The sequence below is a fragment of the Drosophila albomicans genome, unplaced genomic scaffold, assembly GCF_009650485.2.
Source record: "Drosophila albomicans strain 15112-1751.03 unplaced genomic scaffold, ASM965048v2 utg000108l_pilon, whole genome shotgun sequence".
Lineage (NCBI taxonomy): Eukaryota > Metazoa > Arthropoda > Insecta > Diptera > Drosophilidae > Drosophila > Drosophila albomicans.
Window position 1 is genome coordinate 81,664 of NW_026263515.1, and position 22,597 is coordinate 104,260.

General features: G+C 42.4%; 1 protein-coding gene across 1 annotated transcript; it reads left to right on the plus strand.

The window, feature by feature from the left end:
• Positions 1 to 6,049: 6,049 nt before the first annotated feature.
• On the plus strand, positions 6,050 to 8,469 carry LOC127566265 (uncharacterized). Its single transcript, XM_052008288.1, has 4 exons — positions 6,050 to 6,739; positions 6,792 to 7,448; positions 7,763 to 8,029; positions 8,179 to 8,469. The coding sequence occupies exons 1-4, from the start codon at positions 6,050 to 6,052 to the stop codon at positions 8,467 to 8,469; spliced, it is 1,905 nt and encodes a 634-aa protein (XP_051864248.1).
• The last annotated feature ends 14,128 nt before the right edge of the window (positions 8,470 to 22,597 follow it).

The window sequence follows — 22,597 nt, forward strand, 5'->3', positions numbered from 1 at the left end:
TCCTGGGGTAGCGAACGTTCGTTCGTACGGAGTTAAATTAAAAAATTAAATCGTAAACAAACGTTTCCTTAAACTTTTTTTTTTACTTTTCGATAGCATTTGTTCAGCTCTTTGGTTAGTGTAAATTATGGGGCTTATCGAGGTTTAGTTTTCATAATATTGGCAAATAACATGCGATCGCGAACGTGCGAAAAATGGAAGTCCACTTTGGCTTAATACAGTAAAATGCAAAACTCTGCGAATTGAGACGGAATATTTTAAAGAAATAACTTTACTTTTAAAATAGATTCATATAGCTTTCTATTAAGTCTATTCCCAAGAAAATATCTCCATTTATTTCTTTTTAATTTAATTAAGTTCCGGTCGCGAACGTACGATTTTTCCATGTTGTATTATTTATTAAATTTTTATTTTTACCACAACTTTTTTGATTAATAACTTCAAATTTTCTAAAAACAAACGGATTTAACTCAATTTAATGTGTCTAATAACATTTAAAGCAAAAAATTAAATTTTTATTAAATATGAAATACGTACTGAAATTTATTAATAGCAAGAAAAATATGTAATAAGTAATAAGTAATAACTACCAAGTAATAAGTAACTGCAAACGACATAGTTTTTTCAAAAACAAAAACAAAATTAAAATTTTTTTTAAATCCATGCGACGCTAGTAAAAATACATTGCTTATAGGTAAGGTCGCAAACGTACGCTACTTTGATAATCAATAAAAAAAAGATTGGTTAGAGTAACCCCAACGATTTTTTATATTTAAAATATATATACCAAAATAACTTAACACATGAAGTTTCATTTACCTGCTTGCACTTAATGCGAAGCAATTAAAATAAAATTATGTTCTCGGTCTTCTTAAAAACAAACGGATTTAACTCAATATATATATACATACTCAATACTCAATATATATCTATATACCAAAATAACTTAACACGCGAAGTTTCATTCTGCCTGCACTTAATGCGAAGCAATTACAATAAAACGATAAGAAGCAAAATAAGAATTAACAGTTAATTGAACATTTTTTCGCTCACTTTGGATTTTTTATCTTATTATTGGATTGCTATTAAGACATTTGGTAGAAAAAATGCAAACATATCTTATGTTTTCCTTGTGAAATAATTAAACAAAAAAATGCATATGATATGTGAAAAAATTAAATTTTTGCAGCTTTCAGGCAAGTTTTTTTTATAAAAACAACTAATATATGCTATGGATCCATTGTAATATGAAAATTTGAATATTTCTTTATGTCATAAATACATACAAAAAATACGATGAATGTGAAATTTTTTTTTTTTCTTTCGTGGTTTACTATTTGCCGGAAATGCCATATTATATTATATTATACTAGGGATTTCGTTGGAAGTTCCTGTGGATGGCACCTCTTCAGTCTTCTCTTTTTTTTGGAGCATTTCTTAGCGTTCTCGCTAATGGGTTGGTATGGCAATCCATTCTCTGCAGAAAGTTGTCCAAATGCTTCTGAATAGCATCGCCATGTACCAGGTGGCATTACATATTCTTCTTAATATTTTTGCTTGCGCTACTCTTATTTTGTTTATATATATTTTAGCTGCAATGCCATTTGGACAGCATAGCTGGGTAAGGATGGCTTTGTAGATCTGGACGTAGGGAGAGCTTACTCGATGGCGCAAGTAGCCACGCTTAATTTGATTAGTTTTTGAAATGGTCCATATTTATTTAAATGAGAGTATGAAATAGGGTTTCAATCTTTATCTGAAAATAATAAATAATTATTATTCGAATAATATGATTTTTTAGGTTTACCTTTACTGCTATTTATATATTTATATCAATCAATAATTTTGGTTAAGAAAGAGCAAGCCATTATTATTTACATCTATAGCCTTATACACCTACTTGAAATGATTTGTCCTGCTTTGCTAAAGATCCTCTCCGACTCTTCAGAAGTTGCGAGTATACAAAGATATTTAAAGAGCATTTTAAGAGTATTTTCAATGCAATGAAAGTCGTTCTGGCTCATTTAGAAATTTATTTAATATGTGGATTTATTTACCTTGATCCATAATAAAGAATCCATTTCCTGATTAACTAAGTCCCTCACCATATACTGCTGTCTCATAACAATGGAATGAGTTTTTGGCATTAAAATTTTGAATAGCAACTTGATTATTTAGAATTAATTTGAAAAATGACTTATTGTCGCCGTTTGCCTCCACAGTTAAAATATCCGATATATCATAAAGTGTTTAAAAATCGGAGAGTCGGTTCTAGCGGGGCACGCTCTAGGGTCCGGCTTCTGCTCGTCGGCTTTGGGGGCGGTGGTCTTGCTTGGACGGACTCTATCACTCACCACATATTAATATTATTAAATCCAGAACTGAGCGTACTTGCGACAAATAGAAGGAACAGATAACTAGGCCGAAAGAATTCGAAAAATAAATTCGGAAATAAAGAAATACGGACAGACAGAGAGAAGACTAAAATTTTTAACAAGACACAGATGTTGTTGTGCTTGTGAATTGCCCACCCTACCTATGATCACCGGCCGCTAGAGCATTGCTCTGGTGATCCCTTAGACACCCTACATCCGGGTAGACATCAGCTTTGTTCAAACAGAATAATCAGGATTTCATGATTCAGCTTAATTCATACTTAAAGAAAACAAAATTTGTCTAAAATTAATACGCTTTTTTTTAACATTATTTCCAGTTTTGGGGTTTCAATGCAGACCGATTGATTATATAAGATTATATTTAGATAAATTTTAGGTGGACGTATCGGTCAGTGATCGAAAGTAGACCATAATTTCAATTAATTTAATATATAAATCTATACTTATAAAATTGGCAAAGATTATTATAATAACAATGTGGGGAAAAATTAAATTAACATTTTAATAATTTGTGTGTTAGTAAAAATAAATATATGTAATCATACCGTAAACCAATAATAATTTGTTAATGAGTTGAATTTTGGGATATTACAAATTTGCGCGTTACGTTAGTAATAAAAATTTGCTCTACTAATAATAATAAATTATTTAAATAAAAATTCTTGTTAGATCGGTTTTGCTTGGTTCAATTAGTAGGGAGATGTCATATAAATTAGTGAAAAATTTTCAATGTATATGTACAAATAAACCACTCACTGCATATCCATCGGCGAAAGATCGATCTCTGCTTAGGTTTGTTGTAAAAGAATTTATCACCATAGTATTTTCAAGAAAAATGACCTTTGTACGAGAATGGGAATTTAAATAAATTAATGGCCAATTGTTTCGAGAAATTTTTCACACAAAAAAAAAAAAAAGAAATAAAAAATAAAAAAAATCTCTTATATTCATACCGATTCAGTTTTTCTTGTTTTCACTTCACTTTTCTTGCATATTTTTTTTTCTTAAAGGAAAAACACTTCAGATTATTTCGTATTCACTATTTTTGTCTTTTCTAGAAGGGCAATTAAAACTACAAAAAATTAGATGGTAAAAATTAAATAAAACTATAATATAGAAATAGACCTTTGGAATTGGCTTTAATTAATCTGACCAGATTGAGGTTAAAGAAATATTGGTTGCAAAAAATGTGCCGCAAGTTGGCAAATTTTCGATAAATTTTCCAACGTTGATTTCGGCTCAACAGCCTCATGCTCGCAAGGCTTCGGCTGCCTCAGAATACAGGTGCATGGTATTCGTACGGCTCGTCTTCCGGCAGAAAAAGATTAAATTTCTGCCGCCTTTGAGGTTAGGTGGGATTGCGAAGCGGCCATCTTGTATTTCTCACATTATCTATCGATTCTAACCTCGGCACCTCCTCATGAAGGGCTCCTGGGGTGCTTGGAGTGGATCGACACAGAAAAAAAATTGAAAAAAATACCAATTTTGCCGGCGCTCCGCACGGCCGCAGCCAGCCAAGGGACTCCAATTAGGCTGTCTCTTTTCCGCTCTTCTTTCGTTCGCGCTCGCCGTCTCGCACAAAACAAATATCCTAGATTTGCGTATAAGGATAAATGAACTAAAACCGACGCATCCGGATATTCGGAAACTTACGAGATTTTCCCTTTTTTCGAAAAAAAACTTATTTCACGGAACGTAGTTAGAAGCGCGTCTGCACTCTATGACAGTTTCGAACGAAAAGAATGTGGACCAATTAACGTGCATTCCATCTAGGTTACAGAATATGCAAAACAGATGGATGATTACAGCTTTCCTAAGCATCTCTGATGCAGCTGTTCTTGCAATTTCCATAAGCATTCCTGATGCAGCTGATCTTGCAATTTCTAAGCAGCCCTGATGCAGCTGATCGCGAAATTTCTAAGCAGCCCTGCTGCAGCTGATATTGCAATTTCTAAGCGTCCCTGAAACAGCTGATATTGCATAGTATTTCTTTATTTGTTTTGTTTTGACTCTTCAGTCGCCGCTGCAAAACCCCCCCGGAAGAATCAGGTTAGGGTATAATCTCAATAGTACCCTAGACTAATAACGACTGAAGACGGGTTACTGAGGAATGTCCTTAGCGTGGTAAGTACCGATTAATAGTCCCTGTAAGTCTTCTAACTCGTAATAAGCATTTCCTACTTTTCTTCGGACTCTGGCTTTTACGAAGGATGGACCAAATTTGGGCGTTGTACTCAGTTTTAAAAAAACTTTGTTTAAAATTCCGCCTATATACTTCCTGGCCTACTGTGAAAGATACCACTCGGGATCGTAGATTGTATTTCTTTTCATTTTCTTGGTGCTTTTCTAGAACTCGCTTACATGCCTTTTCTCGCACAATCTCAAACGAATCCGGGCGATCGAACTTTAATGCACGATCGTCCAACAAGTTCAACTTCCCTAAAAGAGAGTACGTCGTCCCCGAGGTAATCATAAGTTGCCCAAACACCATGTAATATGGGGACGTACCTATACTATCATGCACCGAGGATCTCAACGCACAACTAATTTTATTCAAATGCTCGTCCCAATCTTTCTGATCCGGACGGATATAGGCTCGGATAGCTGAGATCACCGAACGGTTTACACGCTCCGAGGCGTTAGCCTGAGGCGATGCACAGCGGTTTAGTGTATGACTAATCCCATATTGTTGCATTAAGTTCTGGAATGTGTGAGAACGAAATTGTGACCCGTTGTCCGATACGATAGTCTCGGGAGTTCCAAAAGTCATAAATAATTATCGATTTTCCGAACTGCCTTCAGAAATACGTATTTGGTGAAATCATCAAGCACTATAAAAATGTCAATGTTCCCACTTCGAGACCTAGGGTATGGGCCTAGAAAGTTTACAAAAAGACGTTGGAAAAACCGCTGACTCTCCGGTGCTTTACCTAGTCGCGGTCGCAACACGTGATTTGGAGCTTTCGTCGATTTGCAAACCTGACATGAATTAATGTATGCCTTTACATCGGGCACGAGGCCTGGCCAGAAGTAATACCGTCTTACCCTCTCTATGGTCTTGTGTATCCCACCATGGAGCCCAACGGATTATCGTGCGCTCTTGAAAGCACTTCTGGAACTAATCCTTTAGGGATACAGAGTTTCCATGTAAATTCGTCATGGACTTGCTCTCCCGTCAAATCTTCGGCTTTTCGATTAAGGTACCCGCTGTCGGTTTTTAGATAAGGAAAATTGTTTTGATTTCGCACTTACTTTCTGAACCAGTTCCACGGACTCTGAGGACTTGAAATGTTCAGAATTTTAAGTCCACCAGAAACCCTTCCCGCAAATTTATTGCAGCTATAACTTCCTCGTTCCTGGGATGGGATGGCTTTCATTCGTACAGAGTAAAGTTTCTGATTGCGGTCAACTTGGTGGCCGCCAGTGCGATCTCTGTCTACGAATGATTGCAAGTTGACACACAGCCTCCTCGTGGCACCTCCTGGGTAGCTATCTTAGCATCCGCTAGATAGCGAGCTAATGTGTGCAGCGAGTCATCCGGACGGTAAATGGTTGAGCGCAGGGTTTGGAACCCGCCTCGGAAAAAAGAAGCCCAAGGAAAACCAAAGCGAATGCCTCGGAAGGATTCCCCCTTATGTTGACGACCACCGCAAATGAAAAAGGACTACGATTTAAGGATATGCACCTGGAATGTCCGAACCCTTAATTGGGAAGGTGCCTCTATCCAACTGGCGGATGCCCTCGAGAAATTAAAGGCTGACATTACCGCCATCCAGGAAATGAGATGGACAGGACAAGGTTGTTCCAAGCGAGCAAACTGTGATATTTACTACAGCTGCCATGCGGAGAGGCGCGAATTTGGATGCGGATTTGTAGTAAGCCGGAGACTTCGCCACCACGTCTCCAATTTCACCCCAGTGAGTGAACGGCTGGCTACAATCCGCGTCAAAGCTAGATTTTTTAATCTTAGCATAATTTGCGCGCACGCCCCGACGGAGGAGAAGGACGATGCTGCTAAGGATGCATTCTACGCGAGACTCGAGGACACATACGACCGCTGCCCAAACCACGACGTGAAGATCATCCTCGGGGACTTCAACGCAAAGGTTGGGCGCGAACGCATCTTTGACCGCACCGTCGGTCAATTCAGCCTCCACGAGACCACCTCGAACAACGGTTTCAGGCTGATTGACTTCGCCGCGGCGCGAAACATGGTAGTGAGTAGCACCAGATTTCGGCACCTCGACATCCACAAGGCCACATGGCTGTCCCCTGATCAGAAAACGCGCAACCAGATTGATCATGTTGTGATAGACGGAAGGCATGCCTCAAGCGTGATGGACGTGCGTACGTTCCGTGGAGTCAACATAGACTCGGACCACTATCTTGTCGCAGCCAAGATACGCATGCGGCTATGCCGAGCGAAAAACGTACGTACGCCCCATCACGCAACGAAAGCTTGACGTCACTAGGCTGCGATCACAACGGACAGCAACAGCCTACTCCACTCACCTCTCGGAACTGCTCCACCAACCAACCCCTCTTCCTGTTGACGCCGGCGGACTCTGGGCGCACATATCCCACTCCATGCGAGCTGCCGCTGAAACAGCCATTGGGTTCAAGCGCCCACCCACACGGAACCAATGGTATGACGAGGAGTGTCGCGTCGCAGCTGCGGCAAAAAACGCCGCCTACAGAAGAACGCAGTCTGGCGCAACGCGAGCTACGTGTGAACGTTACAGGGAGAAAAGGAAGGAAGAGAGGCGGCTTTTTAGACGGAAAAAACGGGAGAAAGAAAAGCGAGAGTGCGAGGAACTCGAGGTGTTGCAGGACAGAAATGATGCTCGAAAATTTTACCAACAAGTCAACCGTCTGACACATGGTTTCAAGACCGGAGCATCTAACTGTCGAGATGAAAACGGGAATCTGGTTACAGATACGCAGTGCACGCTGAGGTTATGGAGGGCGCATTTCTCCAAGCTGCTAGCAGGCGATGACGGCACCAATCCCGCCATTGGAGGAAGCAACCCGATACCACCAATCGACGACAATGTGGGATATACCACTACCTAGCCATGACGAGGTCCGAGTTGCTATTACGCGACTCAAAAACAACAAAGCAGCCGGTGCTGATGGACTGCCTGCAGAGTTGTTTAAGGCCGGCGGCGAAGAGCTGATAAGGTGCATGCATCAGCTCTTCTGCAGAATATGGCTAGAAGAAAGCATGCCCAACGATTGGAATCTCAGCGTCCTTTGTCCTGTGCTGAAGAAAGGCGACCCGACGATATGCACCAACTACCGGGGAAATTAGCCTGATTGCCATCTCATATAAGGTCCTATCGAGCGTAATATGTGAACGACTGAAGCCGTATACCAGCACACTGATCGGACCTTATCAGTGCGGCTTCAGACCTGGCAAATCCACCATAGACCAGATCTTCACATTGCGCCAAATCCTGGAGAAAACCCACGAAAATGGAATTGACACACACCATCTCTTTGTCGATTACAAAGCTGCATTCGATAGTCCGACACGAGAACGCCTATATGCCACCATGTCTGAGTTCGGTATTCCTGCAAAGCTGATACGTCTTTGCAGGATGACATTGAGCAGCACCATCAGCTCTGTCAAGGTAGGAACGAACCTCTCCGAACCTTTCAATACCGTTCGAGGTTTCAGACAAGGCGACCCCCTGTCGTGCAACCTCTTCAACTTTGTGATGGAAGGGGTCTTGCGGAAAGCCGGTGTGCATCGTGCTGGCACTTTTATAAAAGTGTCCAGCTCCTTGCTTACGCGGATGATATTGACATCATTGGCCGCAGCAAGCGTGATGTCACTGCTGCATTTTCCGCTATCGAAAAAGAGTCAGCAAAAGTGGGTTTGGCGGTAAACGAGGGCAAGACGAAGTATATGCTGTCGACAAGCAGGGAGGCGCGGCGACTAGACTCCCAGGTGGTAGCAGACAACTATATGTTCGAAGTGGTCAAGGAGTTCACATACCTTGGCACTGCCATCAACACCAAAAATGACGTCAGCCTGGAGATCAAAGCGAAGAATCACACTTGCCAATAGGTGCTACTTTGGTCTGAGTAGGCAAATGTGCAATAGAGACCTCTCTCGCCGAACAAAATTAGCACTCTACAAGACACTCATCCTACCCGTGCTCTTATATGGCGCAGAAGCATGGGTAGTGTCAATGACAGATGCAGCAGCGCTTGGAGTGTTCGAGAGGAAAATTTCTTCGCAAGATCTTCGGTCCCGTTCGGATTGGGGACGACTTTCGCATTCGGATGAACCACGAGCTGTACGAGTTGTACGACGACGTGGATGTGGTCCGGCGCATCACGATACAACGTCTGCGCTGGCTCGGACACGTTGTGCGTATGGATGAAGAATCTCCAGCTCAGAAGGTATTCGAAGCGAGAGTCGACTACGGGCGACGTCGAAGGGGACGACCAAATCTTCGTTGGAAGGACCAAGTAGAGCAGGACCTTAATCTGCTGGGAATTTCCAATTGGAGGAGGCGCGCAAAGAGCAGAGGCGCCTGGAGGGAGACGCTGAGGTCGGCCAAAACCCGAAATGGGTTGTAGTGCCACCTAATAATAATAATAATAACTTCCTCGTTGACTCGCGACAGTGAATCTGGAACGACATTGAGAGTTCCTTTCCGATGCTCAATCTTAAATCGATACTTCTGCAATGCTAAAGCCCATCGGGCTAACTGTGGATTCAAGTCATGATTAGACATCAACCATTTCAATGAAGCATGATCAGTGATGATCTTAAACTCCACTCCTTCGACATATGCCCTAAAAGCCTTCAAAGCCACCATCGCGGCCAGACACTCTTGCTCGGTAACAGTATAGTTGCGCTGAGCTTTGTTTAATTTCTTTGAGATAAATGCAATAGGACGCTCATCTCCTTCCTCTTGTACTAATACCGTTCCAACTGTCTTACTCGCGTCACAATGAATGGCGAACGGTTTCAAAAAATCAGGGCTACCCAATACTGGAACCTCACTAAGACACTTCATTAGTGCCTCAAAAGCTTTTAAAGCAAACTGCGTTGCAAAGGGAAATTTGTTATTGCCTCCCCCTTATCAGGATCGGTACGAATCCCACCGTCTCCAATGATGTGACCTAAGTACTTTACCCGCCGCATGCAGAAGTGGCTTTTGCCACATTAATTGTCAACCCTGCAAGCTTCAATTTGTAAGGCTAACTCCCTCAGAACTTCTAGATGCCTTTCAAACGTTGCAGAGACTATTAATAAGTCGTCTAAATAAATAAAAACCTCATTTCTGAGATGTGCTGGCACCACCTTGTCCATCAAACGGGACATCGTACTTGTCGCGTTACACAGCCCGAAATGCATGACTTTAAATTGATAAAGTGGTCGACCAGGAATCGTGAAAGCCGTTTATCGCGAGATGCAGCATCTAACGGACTTGCCAATAGGCATCTTTGAGATCCAAACTGGATATAAATTTGGCTTTCGGCAAGCGACTAAGAATTCCGCTGATTTGCGGAAGAGGATAAGCATCCTTCTCGGTGAAGCTGTTCACCTTCCGGCAATCGAGACAAATTCCTACTTTTCCGGACTTCCTCACCATGACGATTGAGGACGACCAGGCGCTTTCAGACTCTTTAATTACGTTGAGCTGCAACATCCTGTCTATCTCCGCGTACATAGACGCTTCTACTACCGGTGAAACCGAGAAATGACGTTGCTTAACAGGCTTGGCCGTACCTACCTCTATCGTATGTGTAACTAAATTAGTTCGCCCTAGACCTTCTTCGGCAAAAGACGGAAAACAACTGATTACGGAACGTAGTTTGGATGGTTTGGAAATGGATCATTTCGGATAACTTATGCCGGTCGACTTCATTTTTGCTGTTAGTGTCCGTAGACTCCAACTCAGAAATACTTAGACTTTTGGCAGTAGATCATAGCTCTGCCAGAAGTCTATACCTATATACAAATCTTGCTTTAGTGAAGGGACACATATATATTTCAGCGTTCTTTTAACATCATTGTACTCTACCTCGATCTTTAAATGACCCACTATCTGCTGGGATCTTCCATCTGCTGTTGACGCGTTTCCCTTGATTGTTTTGTACTTCTGGTTCTTATCACTTCGGTAGCTAACGTGCCCCCAAAACAACTTATCGAGGCGCCTGAGTCTAATAAGCCGAAGACAGTTCGATTCAATACCCGAATGGGTACAAAAAGGTCGAGGATCTCTTGATCCTGTAGTACGAGAGTTAATATAATCCAGACCAAACTGGCATTCCTGCACTCTCCGCCAGAATGGTTTGATTCGTTTCCCGCTCAGCGATTTTCTTTTTTCTAAGTCTGGTAAATTGTTAAATTCCGGCATATCAATATTATTTAATTTTTGAATTTTATTATGAAGCCAAAGACTTGCATTTTCTGATAACTCGTCTGAAGCCTGAATAGGGTCGACGATAACTTCTTCGACTATTCGTCGGTTATCGTCGCTTGGTTCCGGCCGGCACTCGAGGTCTTCTTTTTGGGAAGAAACTTCTGAGTGCCGGGTTGTCGTTTTTTTGAACATCGGGCACAACTTGGTTTGTATGTGTTGACCGCTCCGCAACCGTAACAGAAAACCCTTCGTTCCGATACACAATCTTGGTATATGTGCCCCTCCTCGTGACAATTCCAACACACTAACGAGAAAGCCTCTACCTCCTTCTCGCTCTCAGACTCAGTTTCTTCTTGAAACTTAGACTCTGTCGCGAACTCAGAAACTTCGCGCTTGAACGGAGTGCTTCTACCATATCCTTGACTGAGTTTTACATTTGACAAAAAGGCTTCGCGCGGCAAATCTCTCTCAACTCGGTCACAGCTTTTATGTCGAGATTTAGGATTTCGTGCCTTATTTCCGGACGAAGCTTATTTCGAAGGACTCTTAATTAAGAGAAGACCACGCTTGTTCAAGGTGATCCATGAGCTCCGATATCCTATCGAATCAAAAGACTCATTAGGCCTTTGCTTGGTGCTCCTAACTAGTTCTTCTATGTCACCGTCATCTCGGCTTTGTCGGAACTGTAGCCGTAAAGCCGTGCAGAAACTATCCCAACGGACCTCGCCATGAGCTTTGTGGTAACGCCAATAGAACTCATTGGCTTTCCCTTCAAACAGGACACTAGTGTTCTTACATAGCATAGTGAAATTGCTGGCTAATGTTTCTCTTGTGAGAGCCTCGACACGATAAATAAAATTGTCCACGGACATTCCTCTCACCCATTAAGTATTTGCACTACTTTATCGGGTCGGTTAGATAAGTCGGATGATGCGCTACGTTGTGAAACTGGAGACTCTAAAAAGATAGGAGCACGCCCTCAAACAGTCTCTGCTGTAGCGGCCCTATTATATTCAGTTTCTAATGGCTGTGAATTGGATGGTCCACTCTGAACGTTAATTACGTTAGAGTTTTGTGTTCCTAACCCGCTCGTTATATTCTCCACTACCACCGTGTGCACTAGATCTGCCATCTTTTCAGACAGAGTACTGAGCAATCTACGTTCCATAGCTAGCAGCGTGATAGCACTGGCCGAAATGTGCTTGTGTTATCTCACCCTCTCATTTGCACTTGCAATGAATCCTGAGGTTGACGCCAATTCTCGGATACTTGTTGCTCACTATCCGTGTTTTTTCCGATTCTTGGATTGACTGACTTTCTACTGGTTGCGCCGCCCTCGGCCTACAAACCACCTTACAAATCGGACATTGCGCGCTTTTCTTCCAATGCGCTTCTATGCACCGCTTATGAAATTCATGTGAGCGTACTGCTCGACATACCTCCGCAGCATTAACTTCCCTACACACACTAAAACAGAGCTTCCTTCGGCTCCTCTTTCTGGAGAACGATCTAACCCCATTTTGCGCACTTAGGCCAATACTATCGTTAACCAAGAAACTATTCGGAAATATTCTGGTTTAATTTGGTTTAACCAAACTTTATCGCGATTGCAACCCAAAAAGAAAAAATAAATAATAAAAATAAAATATCACCAATTATATAATATCATAAAGAGAAAAATAAACCAAACTCATCAAAAACTTCGTAAAGATATATATATTTTTTTTTTCTAAGATATTTTTTTAAAGATTCTTAAACTGAACTTTTTGCTGGATGTCACCCATCGTAGGGTATCGTTATTTATTAGACTTCTCGTAAATAATAAAAATTGTAGGATTAAATTCCAGTAAGATTGGAATCTACCCCAAGGGAAGCAGCTACATTCTTTAAGTCGGCCTTGGCCGGTGGCCTGTTCTAAGCCAGCTCCGTATTCCAGGTCGCGACTGAGAGAAGTAAAATGCCACGGGAGAAAGAAAGAAATAGAAATTGTAACAACTTTTTCTGGATCGAGTATCTCTCGCAAGTAATGCTTCGATATTCCGTACAATTCAGTATGATTACGTTTTCTATTTAAAAATGGTGGCTAGTTCAATGACTTGGTGCCTCAAACTGGGCCAGGGTAAGGCCAAAGCCTATTCGCTACCTGTGTATTCCTCAGTTTGAAGAACACCTCATCATCTCTTCTCATTTTAGGAAAATATTCGCTTGAATATCAATTGTCCGGACAGCTAAGAATACTGACTATCCATACAACTGTATTCCAGGACAAATAAAATGAATATTTTTGCAAGTGTAGAATAAAAAAAGTAGTTTTTGAAAGAAATAGAAAAGAATTTTGAATTTATTCTCTGTGAGTCTCAATGAATAAAATTTTCCATTAAGGCCCCTACACGTTGGGCGCCACTTTCTTTAATAATAATAATGAATTATAACCGTAGTGTGTAACGATACGAAATGTTCAAAGATCGGAGTCTGTTCTAGCGGGGCACGCTATAGGATCCGGCTTCTGCTCGTCGGCTTTGGGGTGTGGTCGTGCTTGGACGGACTCTATCACTTACCACACATTACTATTATTAAATCCAGAATTGAGCGTGCTTGCGACAAAATAGAAGGAACAGATAACTAGACCGGAAGAATTCGGAAAAATAAATTCGGAAACGAAGAAATGCGGACAGACAGAGAGAAGACTAACATTTTTAACAAGACACAGATGTTGGTGTGCTTGTGAGTTGCCCACCCTACCTATGATCACCGGCCGCTAGAGCATTGCTCTGGTGATCCCTTCGACACCCCTACATCCGGGTAGACATCAGCTTAGTTCAAACAGAAAGATTAGGATTGCATGATTCAGTTTAATTCATACTTAGCGAAAACAAAAATTTGACTAAAATTAATACGATTTTTAAACATGATTTCCCGTTTCGGGGTTTCAAGGCAAACCGATTGATTTTATAAGCGAAATGTTTAGGTAATTTTCAGGTGGACGTATTGGTCATTGAGCGAAAGTAGACCAATATTTCAATTAAATCAATTTATAATTCTATACTTATAAATTTGGCAAAGATTATTATAATAACAATGTGGGTAAAAATTAAAGTTAATAAAAAAAATCTAAATTACAGGATTATGGTAAGCAATGCATGTGTTTGTGTGTTATTAAAACTGATTTAAATTAACAATTTTTATAATTTGTGAGTTAGTGAAAGCGTGGAACAGTGTTGCCGTCAGCTCGTTACAGAAAAAGGCTAGATTGATTATAAAAAAGGATAGAAAAGGTCAAAAATTTAAAAAAAAAGGACAAAAAAACAAGACAGAATATTTTTTCCATACATTTTATGTAATATCTCAATGTCATTTCTTAAATCCTCATTGAAGTGTACTGCTAGCATGTTTTTAATTATATTGGTGCACTTGGTCCTATGCAGCCTCAAATCGTTGGCGCCAAAATGACTACTGCATAATTTGCTGAGGTGGCCAACTGGATTTGTGGCAGCATGCTGTGCAACAAACATAGCCAGTTCTTGTCTACACAATGCATTTGTTGCTATCGGCTTAAATTTAATTTTATTTGCCTGGGCATAAGGCTGCGCATTTTGTATGTGCTTTTTCGTCACCATATGTGCACGGATCTGGTCAATTTCGTGTTTTATACTGATTTGCAGAATGCTTTTTCATTGACTTTTTGGTCACGACACATCCACTGCACCAGATCCGGCTGATTTAGCCATGAATCACGGAACTTGTGTTATAAATTTTCTTTTGGCATCTTTCCGCACAAATTTCACAATAAAAGTAACAACTGATAGCACTGTACATCGATATATACGATTTACGATTACAACAGGGTTGCATTCATTTAAAAAGTGCTGCTATCGATATAAAAGTAATGTACATTTTGATTACTTTTCAGCACTATACACAAAATAAAAAGCGGATAAAAAAGGCCAGGTCAAAATAAAAAAAGGACAGATAAAAGGCTAGGGGATGTTTTAAATTTTTTCCGGCTGACGCAGTTAAAAACCGGACAGATCTGTCCGGAAAAAGGATAAAACGGCAACACTGGCGTGGAACCAAAAATCAGCTAGAATATAAAAAAAAATAAAAATATATGAAATCATACCGTAAACCAAAAATGATTGTTAAGGAGTTGGATTTTGGGATATTACAAATTTGCGCGTTACGTTAATTATAAAAATTAGCTCTAATAAATTATTTAAATAAAATTCCTGTTAGGTCGGTTTTGATTGGTTCAATTAGTAGAGGAGATGTCATATAAATTAATGAAAATTTTTATATAAATGCACAAATAAACCACTCACGGCATATCCATCGGCGAAAGATCGATCTCTGCTTAGGTTTGCTGTAAAAGAATTTTTCACCATAGTATTTCATTGAATCTGACCTTTTATACGAGAATGGCCAATTGTTTAGAAGAAATTTTCACACAAAAAAAAATAGAAGAAAAAAAAAAAAAATTTTCTTTATATTCATACTGTTGATGCGAGCGCATTGCTAAGTGAGAGGCACACCTCCGCTCCGCCGACCGAAAAGCACTCAAAGCTTTTTCGCTCACTAGCAATGCGCTCAGTGCGTAAGAATGCACTCAAGCTCCAGTGCTCTCAGCTTCTCTCTCCCACAACTCACCACCGCTGAGCCGCGCTCAGCACAATAGATCGACGAAATGCCGTCGGCATTTTCTCTATTGTGAGTTCTAATTTTCGCCTCTCTTACATCGGTATAATTACCCCCCAACTCTGTGCGTTCAACAACCCGAAAAGTTTGCAATAAATACATGTTTATTATAAGAAAAAACCGCGAGTGTTTTTATTTTCGGGAAGCAAAATACTTTGGACACTTTTCAGCGCCGCCACAAACATTGGTCCTTCGAGCCGGATATCATTATCATCGGCATTCCAGCATACTACGCTGATAAGTATCACAAGTTTTTTTTTTGTCCTATCACTTCTCCCACGGTCGTCCGCCCCTCAATTTCCGACATATTGTGCAAAAGATTCCAACATCTTTTGCCAAGTTGCTTTCCTTTTTGCTTCGGACGACCTTTTCTGCGTTTATCCTATATACATTCATTTATAATAAAATATTATTATATTTTTGTTCCGCCAATCGCGTACGTATGTATGCATGTGTGTTTATTTTTTGTAAGTGCAAGTGCATAGTAGTGAAAAGTGTAAATTATTAAGAGAGCTACTAAAGTGCAAATATTATATATTGTATATTCCATACATATGTATATAAACATACATAATAACTAAAATCCAAGCTGTGTGTACAAGCATTTCGTATTGCTTTTAATTCTTGTCCGTTTTATGTTTTGTATGTCGCGATAATCGCCGACATACATACATCCACACATACTTTGTGCACTCTCTCTTGTCCGCATGCGCTCCGGCTTGCAGCCGCGCTTGCTCTCGCTCTCTCTTCACACACGCACCTACCTTTGTGCACTCTCTCTTGTTCGCAAGCGCACCGGCTTGCAGCAGCACTTGCTCTCTCTCTCTCCGAATACAAACATACGTGCACTTCGTCTGCTCAAACGTTTGACAGCGCAGTGCAGACATACATACATACATACGTACATACTGCAAGTACTTCTGCGAGTGAAGTAATAGATTGGCAGGGCAGCGGTAGTCGCACTCGACATACCCTACCCTTTCCTTGATTTTTTTTTTCCAAGTGATATATTTAGTGTGTGTATTTGAGAGCAACTCCCAGCTCAAGTGTCGGTGTATAGGCTACCTCCAGCCAGTGTCCCACACACATAGACATACACACACACACATTTACACACCTACGTATAAATACACTTCTCCTTCCAACACATAACCATATACAAAGACATAAATAATTTTTTGTTTTTTTTCGTGACAATTTATTTATTATTTGTTCCATCCAGCGGATCTTTAACCACATTTGTGTTCTTTTCCAGCAAATTGTGTTTTTTGTGGTATTTTTCCGTGTTTTTTTTTGTTCTTGTTTTCGACAATCATTTGCTTGATTGTCGCGGGAAATTTCCCCCGCCCCCTTTGCGTTCGTTGCCTGTGTCCGCAGTCCGTACCCATTTGGGTACAAAATACCTCAGCACTACCTGTGGTATTTTTCTAGTATTTTTTGGTATATTTTCTACTAGTTACATCCATTCCTTCCGTCCCGATCCACAAGATGGCACAAAACAAAGTAGACACAGCGTTGACGAAATTCATCGCCGCGACTGATCGTATCAGTCACTTTGCGGCGAGAGTCAACAATCTTTCGGTTGATAGCCCATCCCTATATACGTGCCAAGTCGGAAGGGACCAGATGCGTTCCTTATGGGAAAAGGTCGAGAATGAGTATGAGGCTTGCTCTTGCGTCATGTCTGAGGAGATGACCACAGAAGAGCTCCCTACTGTTCAGGCCAAGTACGAGTACTGCTATGCTGCCTACGAGCAGTGTGCAGCTCTGTTAGGTGAGCAAATAGCCAACGCATCCCAGGCGCTCACCCCCCGTACACCCGTACAACCACAAGCTGTGCAATCCATGCCCACAGGGTGTCGATTACCTCCGTGCGACACCGAAGTTTTCGGAGGCGATTACACTCGCTGGCCCACCTTCCGGGATTTATTCACAGCCCTCTATATACAGAACCCGAGACTGTCGGAAGTTGAGAAACTTTTCTATCTCAACTCCAAGACCAGCGGTGAAGCCCATGCCATTGTGTCAAAATCTCCTTTGACAAATGAAGGGTTCCAGTCGGCGTGGTCCAGCTTGACTGAGCGTTTCGAGAACAAACGGTTGCTCGTAAACAGTCAGCTGAGAATCTTGTTCAATTTGCCCGCCATTGGGCAAGAGTCGGGTTCCTCTATTCAGGAGTTGCAGAGCACCATTCAAGGGTGTCTGACAGCCTTAGAGCACTCGAAAATCGACACAGAGAATTGGGATTGCATCCTGGTTTTCTTGTGTTCTTCGAGGCTCCCCAAGTTGACCCTTTCTCTTTGGGAACAGTCAATCCAAAACAAGAGCGATATTCCAACGTGGGTTGACATGAACGCTTTTCTTCTAGAGCGGCATCGCACCCTAGAAGCGATAGCGGAGGTGTCATCCAGCACGAACGCTCCGACGGTTCCAAGAGCCTCACCCAAGAAGGGCCCCAGGCAGGTCAACTCTTTTGAGAGTAGGGAGAATCATCCGATTCGATTGTGCCCTCGCTTCCTCCAGATGGGTGTCAATGAAAGGGTCAACCATATTAAGCAGCAGAAGCTGTGCTTAAACTGTTTCGCACGAGGCCATGTCCAGGCCGACTGCACAAGTGCGCACAACTGTTTAACGTTCAAGGGTCGTCATCATACACTCTTGCATCGAGTCAACCCGACGCCGACAGTCACTAATCCCACTCCTAATATACAGTCCACTCCTTCCCAGTCAGCTAATGTGCAATCATTCCTGGCAGTTAACACACAAGGTGTTCTGCTGAGTACAGCTGTTGTACATATTTGCCATCACGGCGTTCGGCACACAGCACGGGCTCTGATCGATTCCGGATCAGAGGCTACCTTCATTTCTGAACGATTGTTCAAGCGCTTGAGGATGTCATACACATCCGTTCAAGCCCACGTCTCTGGGCTGACTCAAGTTGTAGCAGCCCAGCCCCGAAAGCATTGCCAATTCCTAATTGGCTCCCCGTTGCGACCAGATCTGCAGATTGAGGCATCGGCTTTCGTCCTTCCTCAATTAGCAGGAAAACTGCCCTCATGCTCTGTCCCACAAACCATCCTCGACAATCTGCCAAGCATTCCGCTGGCCGATCCCAAGTTCTATGAGAGTTCGCAGATAGACGTGCTTTTAGGCGCGGATATCCTCCCATCCGTTCTTCTCGGCGGCTCTCGTCCGAACGTTTGTGGGACCCTCATTGGTCAAGAGACCATTTTCGGTTGGATCCTGACCGGCCCAGTGTCGGGATCCACTTCTAACTCCATCTCGTCCTTTTCGACTCGACTGTCCGTCGATCGAACTCCTACGATCGGTCCTGTGACAGGACCCCCCTCCAAATCTATTTCAGTTTTTTCGGCTCGACTGTCCGTCGAACGAACCCCTAAGATTGGTCCTGTGACGGGACCCCACTCTGATCCTTCTTCGGTTCGACTGTCCGTCGAACGATCCTCTGAACGCAAGCCTTTGTTAGGCCCCCATTCAAAAATCGTTTCCAACACCTTCGGCTCGACTGTCCGTCGACCGAACCTATACGATTGATCCTGTGACAGGACCTCCCTTAGAACCTCTTTCAGCTCGACTGTCCGTCGAACGATCCCGGACGGAGACGCAGTCTTCCTCTGCACCGATGGCACCGGTCACTCCGCGTGGGGTCTCCGTGCCTCCCGGCACAACCTCGCGCCAGCCCAGGAGCCGACGCGACCACCCGGCACCCTCCAGAGAAGAATCACCAAGGACGTCCCGTGTCCACGTTTCCCAGGCCGGCATCCACCAGGCCGGCATCCACCAGGCCGGCATCCACAGGCCCACTCACCCACGCACCCGGCCCGTGCCTAGCTCCCGCAGACGGCACTTTACAGTGCAAAGGAGTGAGCATACTCCCCACCGCGGCGAGTTGGATCCGTGTTGTCCAGTAAGCCGCATCAGCGAGTCGTTGCCAGGGCCTTGGGCCTCTCCATCACTCGCATGGGCGCTGAAGGAGTCTGCACGGCGTCGTTGCGCTCCAAGACACACCCACTCTATCTATCCTGATATTGTCCTGCCGGGTATCCTCCCAAATTTGTTATTTTTTGCAATCCCAATATTGCAAGGGGGGGAGAATGTTGATGCGAGCGCATTGCTAAGTGAGAGGCACACCTCCGCTCCGCCGACCGAAAAGCACTCAAAGCTTTTTCGCTCACTAGCAATGCGCTCAGTGCGTAAGAATGCACTCAAGCTCCAGTGCTCTCAGCTTCTCTCTCCCACAACTCACCACCGCTGAGCCGCGCTCAGCACAATAGATCGACGAAATGCCGTCGGCATTTTCTCTATTGTGAGTTCTAATTTTCGCCTCTCTTACATCGGTATAATTACCCCCCAACTCTGTGCGTTCAACAACCCGAAAAGTTTGCAATAAATACATGTTTATTATAAGAAAAAACCGCGAGTGTTTTTATTTTCGGGAAGCAAAATACTTTGGACACTTTTCAGCGCCGCCACAAACACATACCAATTCAGTTTTCTCGTTTTCACTTCACTTTTCTTGCATATTTTCTCTTTTTTTTTAAAGGTATACACTTCAGATTATTTAGTATTCACTATTTTTTTGTCTTTTCTAGAAGGGCAATTAAAACTAAAAATTAGATGATAAAATTAAATAAAACTATAATAAAAAATAGATATTTTAATTGGTTTTAATTATTCGACCAGATTGAGGTTAAGAGAATACCAGTTGAAGGCAAAAAGGTGCCGCAAGCTTGGCCAAAAAAAGATATAAAACTTTTCGCTAAATATTCCAACGTTGATTTCGCTCAACAGCCTCAGGCTCGCAAGGCGACTTCAGAATTCTATGCCCATGCGTACGGCTCGTCTTCCGGCAGAAAAGATTGGATTTCTGCCGCCTTTTAGGTTAGGTAGAATAACGAAGCGGCCATCCTGTTTTTCTCACAATTGACTGAAGGGGACGATCCTAACCTCCACGCCTCCACATGGAGGGCTCCTGAGGTGCTTGGTGTGGGCCGTCAACGAACTGCCTATTTAAACGGCCACAATAAGTACCCTGGACACAAAGCAAAATATTTCCCATAATCACCTGCCAACTTCCAGTGGGATCGACACAGAAAAAATTTGAAAAAAATAGTTTCGCCGGCGTTTAGCAGCCAGCAAAGGGACTCCAATTAGGCTGTCTCTTTTCGCTCTTTTTTTTTCCGTATGCACTCGCCCTTTCGCACAAAACAAATATCCTAGACTTGCGTATAGGAATAAATTAACTAAATCCGACACATCCGAATATTCGGAAACTTACGAGGATTTTTTTTTTTTTTTTTTTTGAATAACCAACTCAACTTAGCACTTGCCGCCTTTGCACGCACAAAAAAAAACTTTTCCCACGGAACGTAACTATATGCGCGTCTGCACTCTGCGACGGTTTCGAACGAAAAGAATGTGAGCCAATTAACGTGCATTCCATCTAGTTTACAGGAAATGCAAAACAGATTATATTACAGCTTTCCTAAGCAACCCTGCTACATCTGATATTGCAATTCCTAAGCGTCCCTGAAACAGCTGATATTGCAATGGTATTTCTTAGTTGTTTTATTTTTACCTCTTCAGTCGCCGCTACAAAGCCCCCCCGGAAGAATCAGGCTAGGGTATAATCTCAATAGTACCCTAGACTGATACCGACTGAAGACGGGTTACTGACGAATGTCCTTAGCGTGGTAAGTACCGATTAATAGTCCCTGTAAGTCTTCTAACTCGTAATAAGCATTTCCTACTTTTCTTCGGACTCTGGCTTTTACGAAGGATGGACCAAATTTGGCGTTGCACCCAGTTTTAAAACAACTTTGTTTAAAATTCCTCCTATATACTTCCTGGCCTACCGTGCGATCGAACTTTAATGAACGATCGTCCAACAAGTTCAACTTCCCTAAAAGAGAGTACGTCGTCCCCGAGGTAATCATATGTTGCCCAAACACCATGTAATATGGGGACGTACCTATACTATCATGCACCGAGGATCTCAACGCACAACTAATTTTATTCAAATGCTCGTCCCAATCTTTCTGATCCGGACGGATATAGGCTGAGATCACCGAACGGTTTACACGCTCCGAGGCGTTAGCCTGAGGCGAATGCACAGCTGTGAGTGTATGACTAATCCCATATTGATGCATTAAGTTCTGGAATGTGTGAGAACGAAATTGTGACCCGTTGTCCGATACGATAGTCTCGGGAGTTCCAAAAGTCATAAATAACTCTCCCTCCAAATATTTTATCACCGCGCTGTTATCGATTTTCCGAACTGCCTTCAGAAATACGTATTTGGTGAAATCATCAAGCACTATAAAAATGTCAATGTTCCCACTTCGAGACCTAGGGTATGGGCCTAGAAAGTTTACAAAAAGACGTTGGAAAAACCGCTGACTCTCCGGTGCTTTGCCTAGTGGCGGTCGCAACACGTGATTTGGATCTTTCGTCGATTTGCAAACCTGACATGAATTAATGTATGCCTTTACATCGGGCACGAGGCCAGGCCAGAAGTAATACCGTCTTACCCTCTCTATGGTCTTGTGTATCCCACCATGGGAAGCCAACGGATTATCGTGCGCTCTTGAAAGCACTTCTGGAACTAATCCTTTAGGGATCCAGAGTTTCCATGCAAATTCATCATGGACTTGCTCTCCCGTAAATGTTCGGCTTTTCGATAAAGGTACCCGCTATCGGTTCTTAAATCTGGAAAATTGTTTTGATTCGCACTTACTTTCTGAACCAGTTCCACGTACTCTAAGGACTTGTAGTGTTCAGAATTTAAGTCCACCAGAAACCCTTCCCGCAAATCTCTTGCATCGATAACTTAATCGTTGACTCGCGACAGTGAATCTGGAACGACATTGAGAGTTCCTTTCCGATGCTCAATCTTAAATCGATATTTCTGCAATGCTAAAGCCCATCGGGCCAACCGTGAATTCAAGTCATGATTAGACATCAACCATTTCAACGACGCATGATCAGTGATGATCTTAAACTCCAGCCCTTCAACATATGCCCTAAAAACCTCCAAAGCCACGGAGGCCTGCTCGGTAACTGTATAGTTGCGCTGAGCTTTGTTTAATTTCTTCTTCTCCT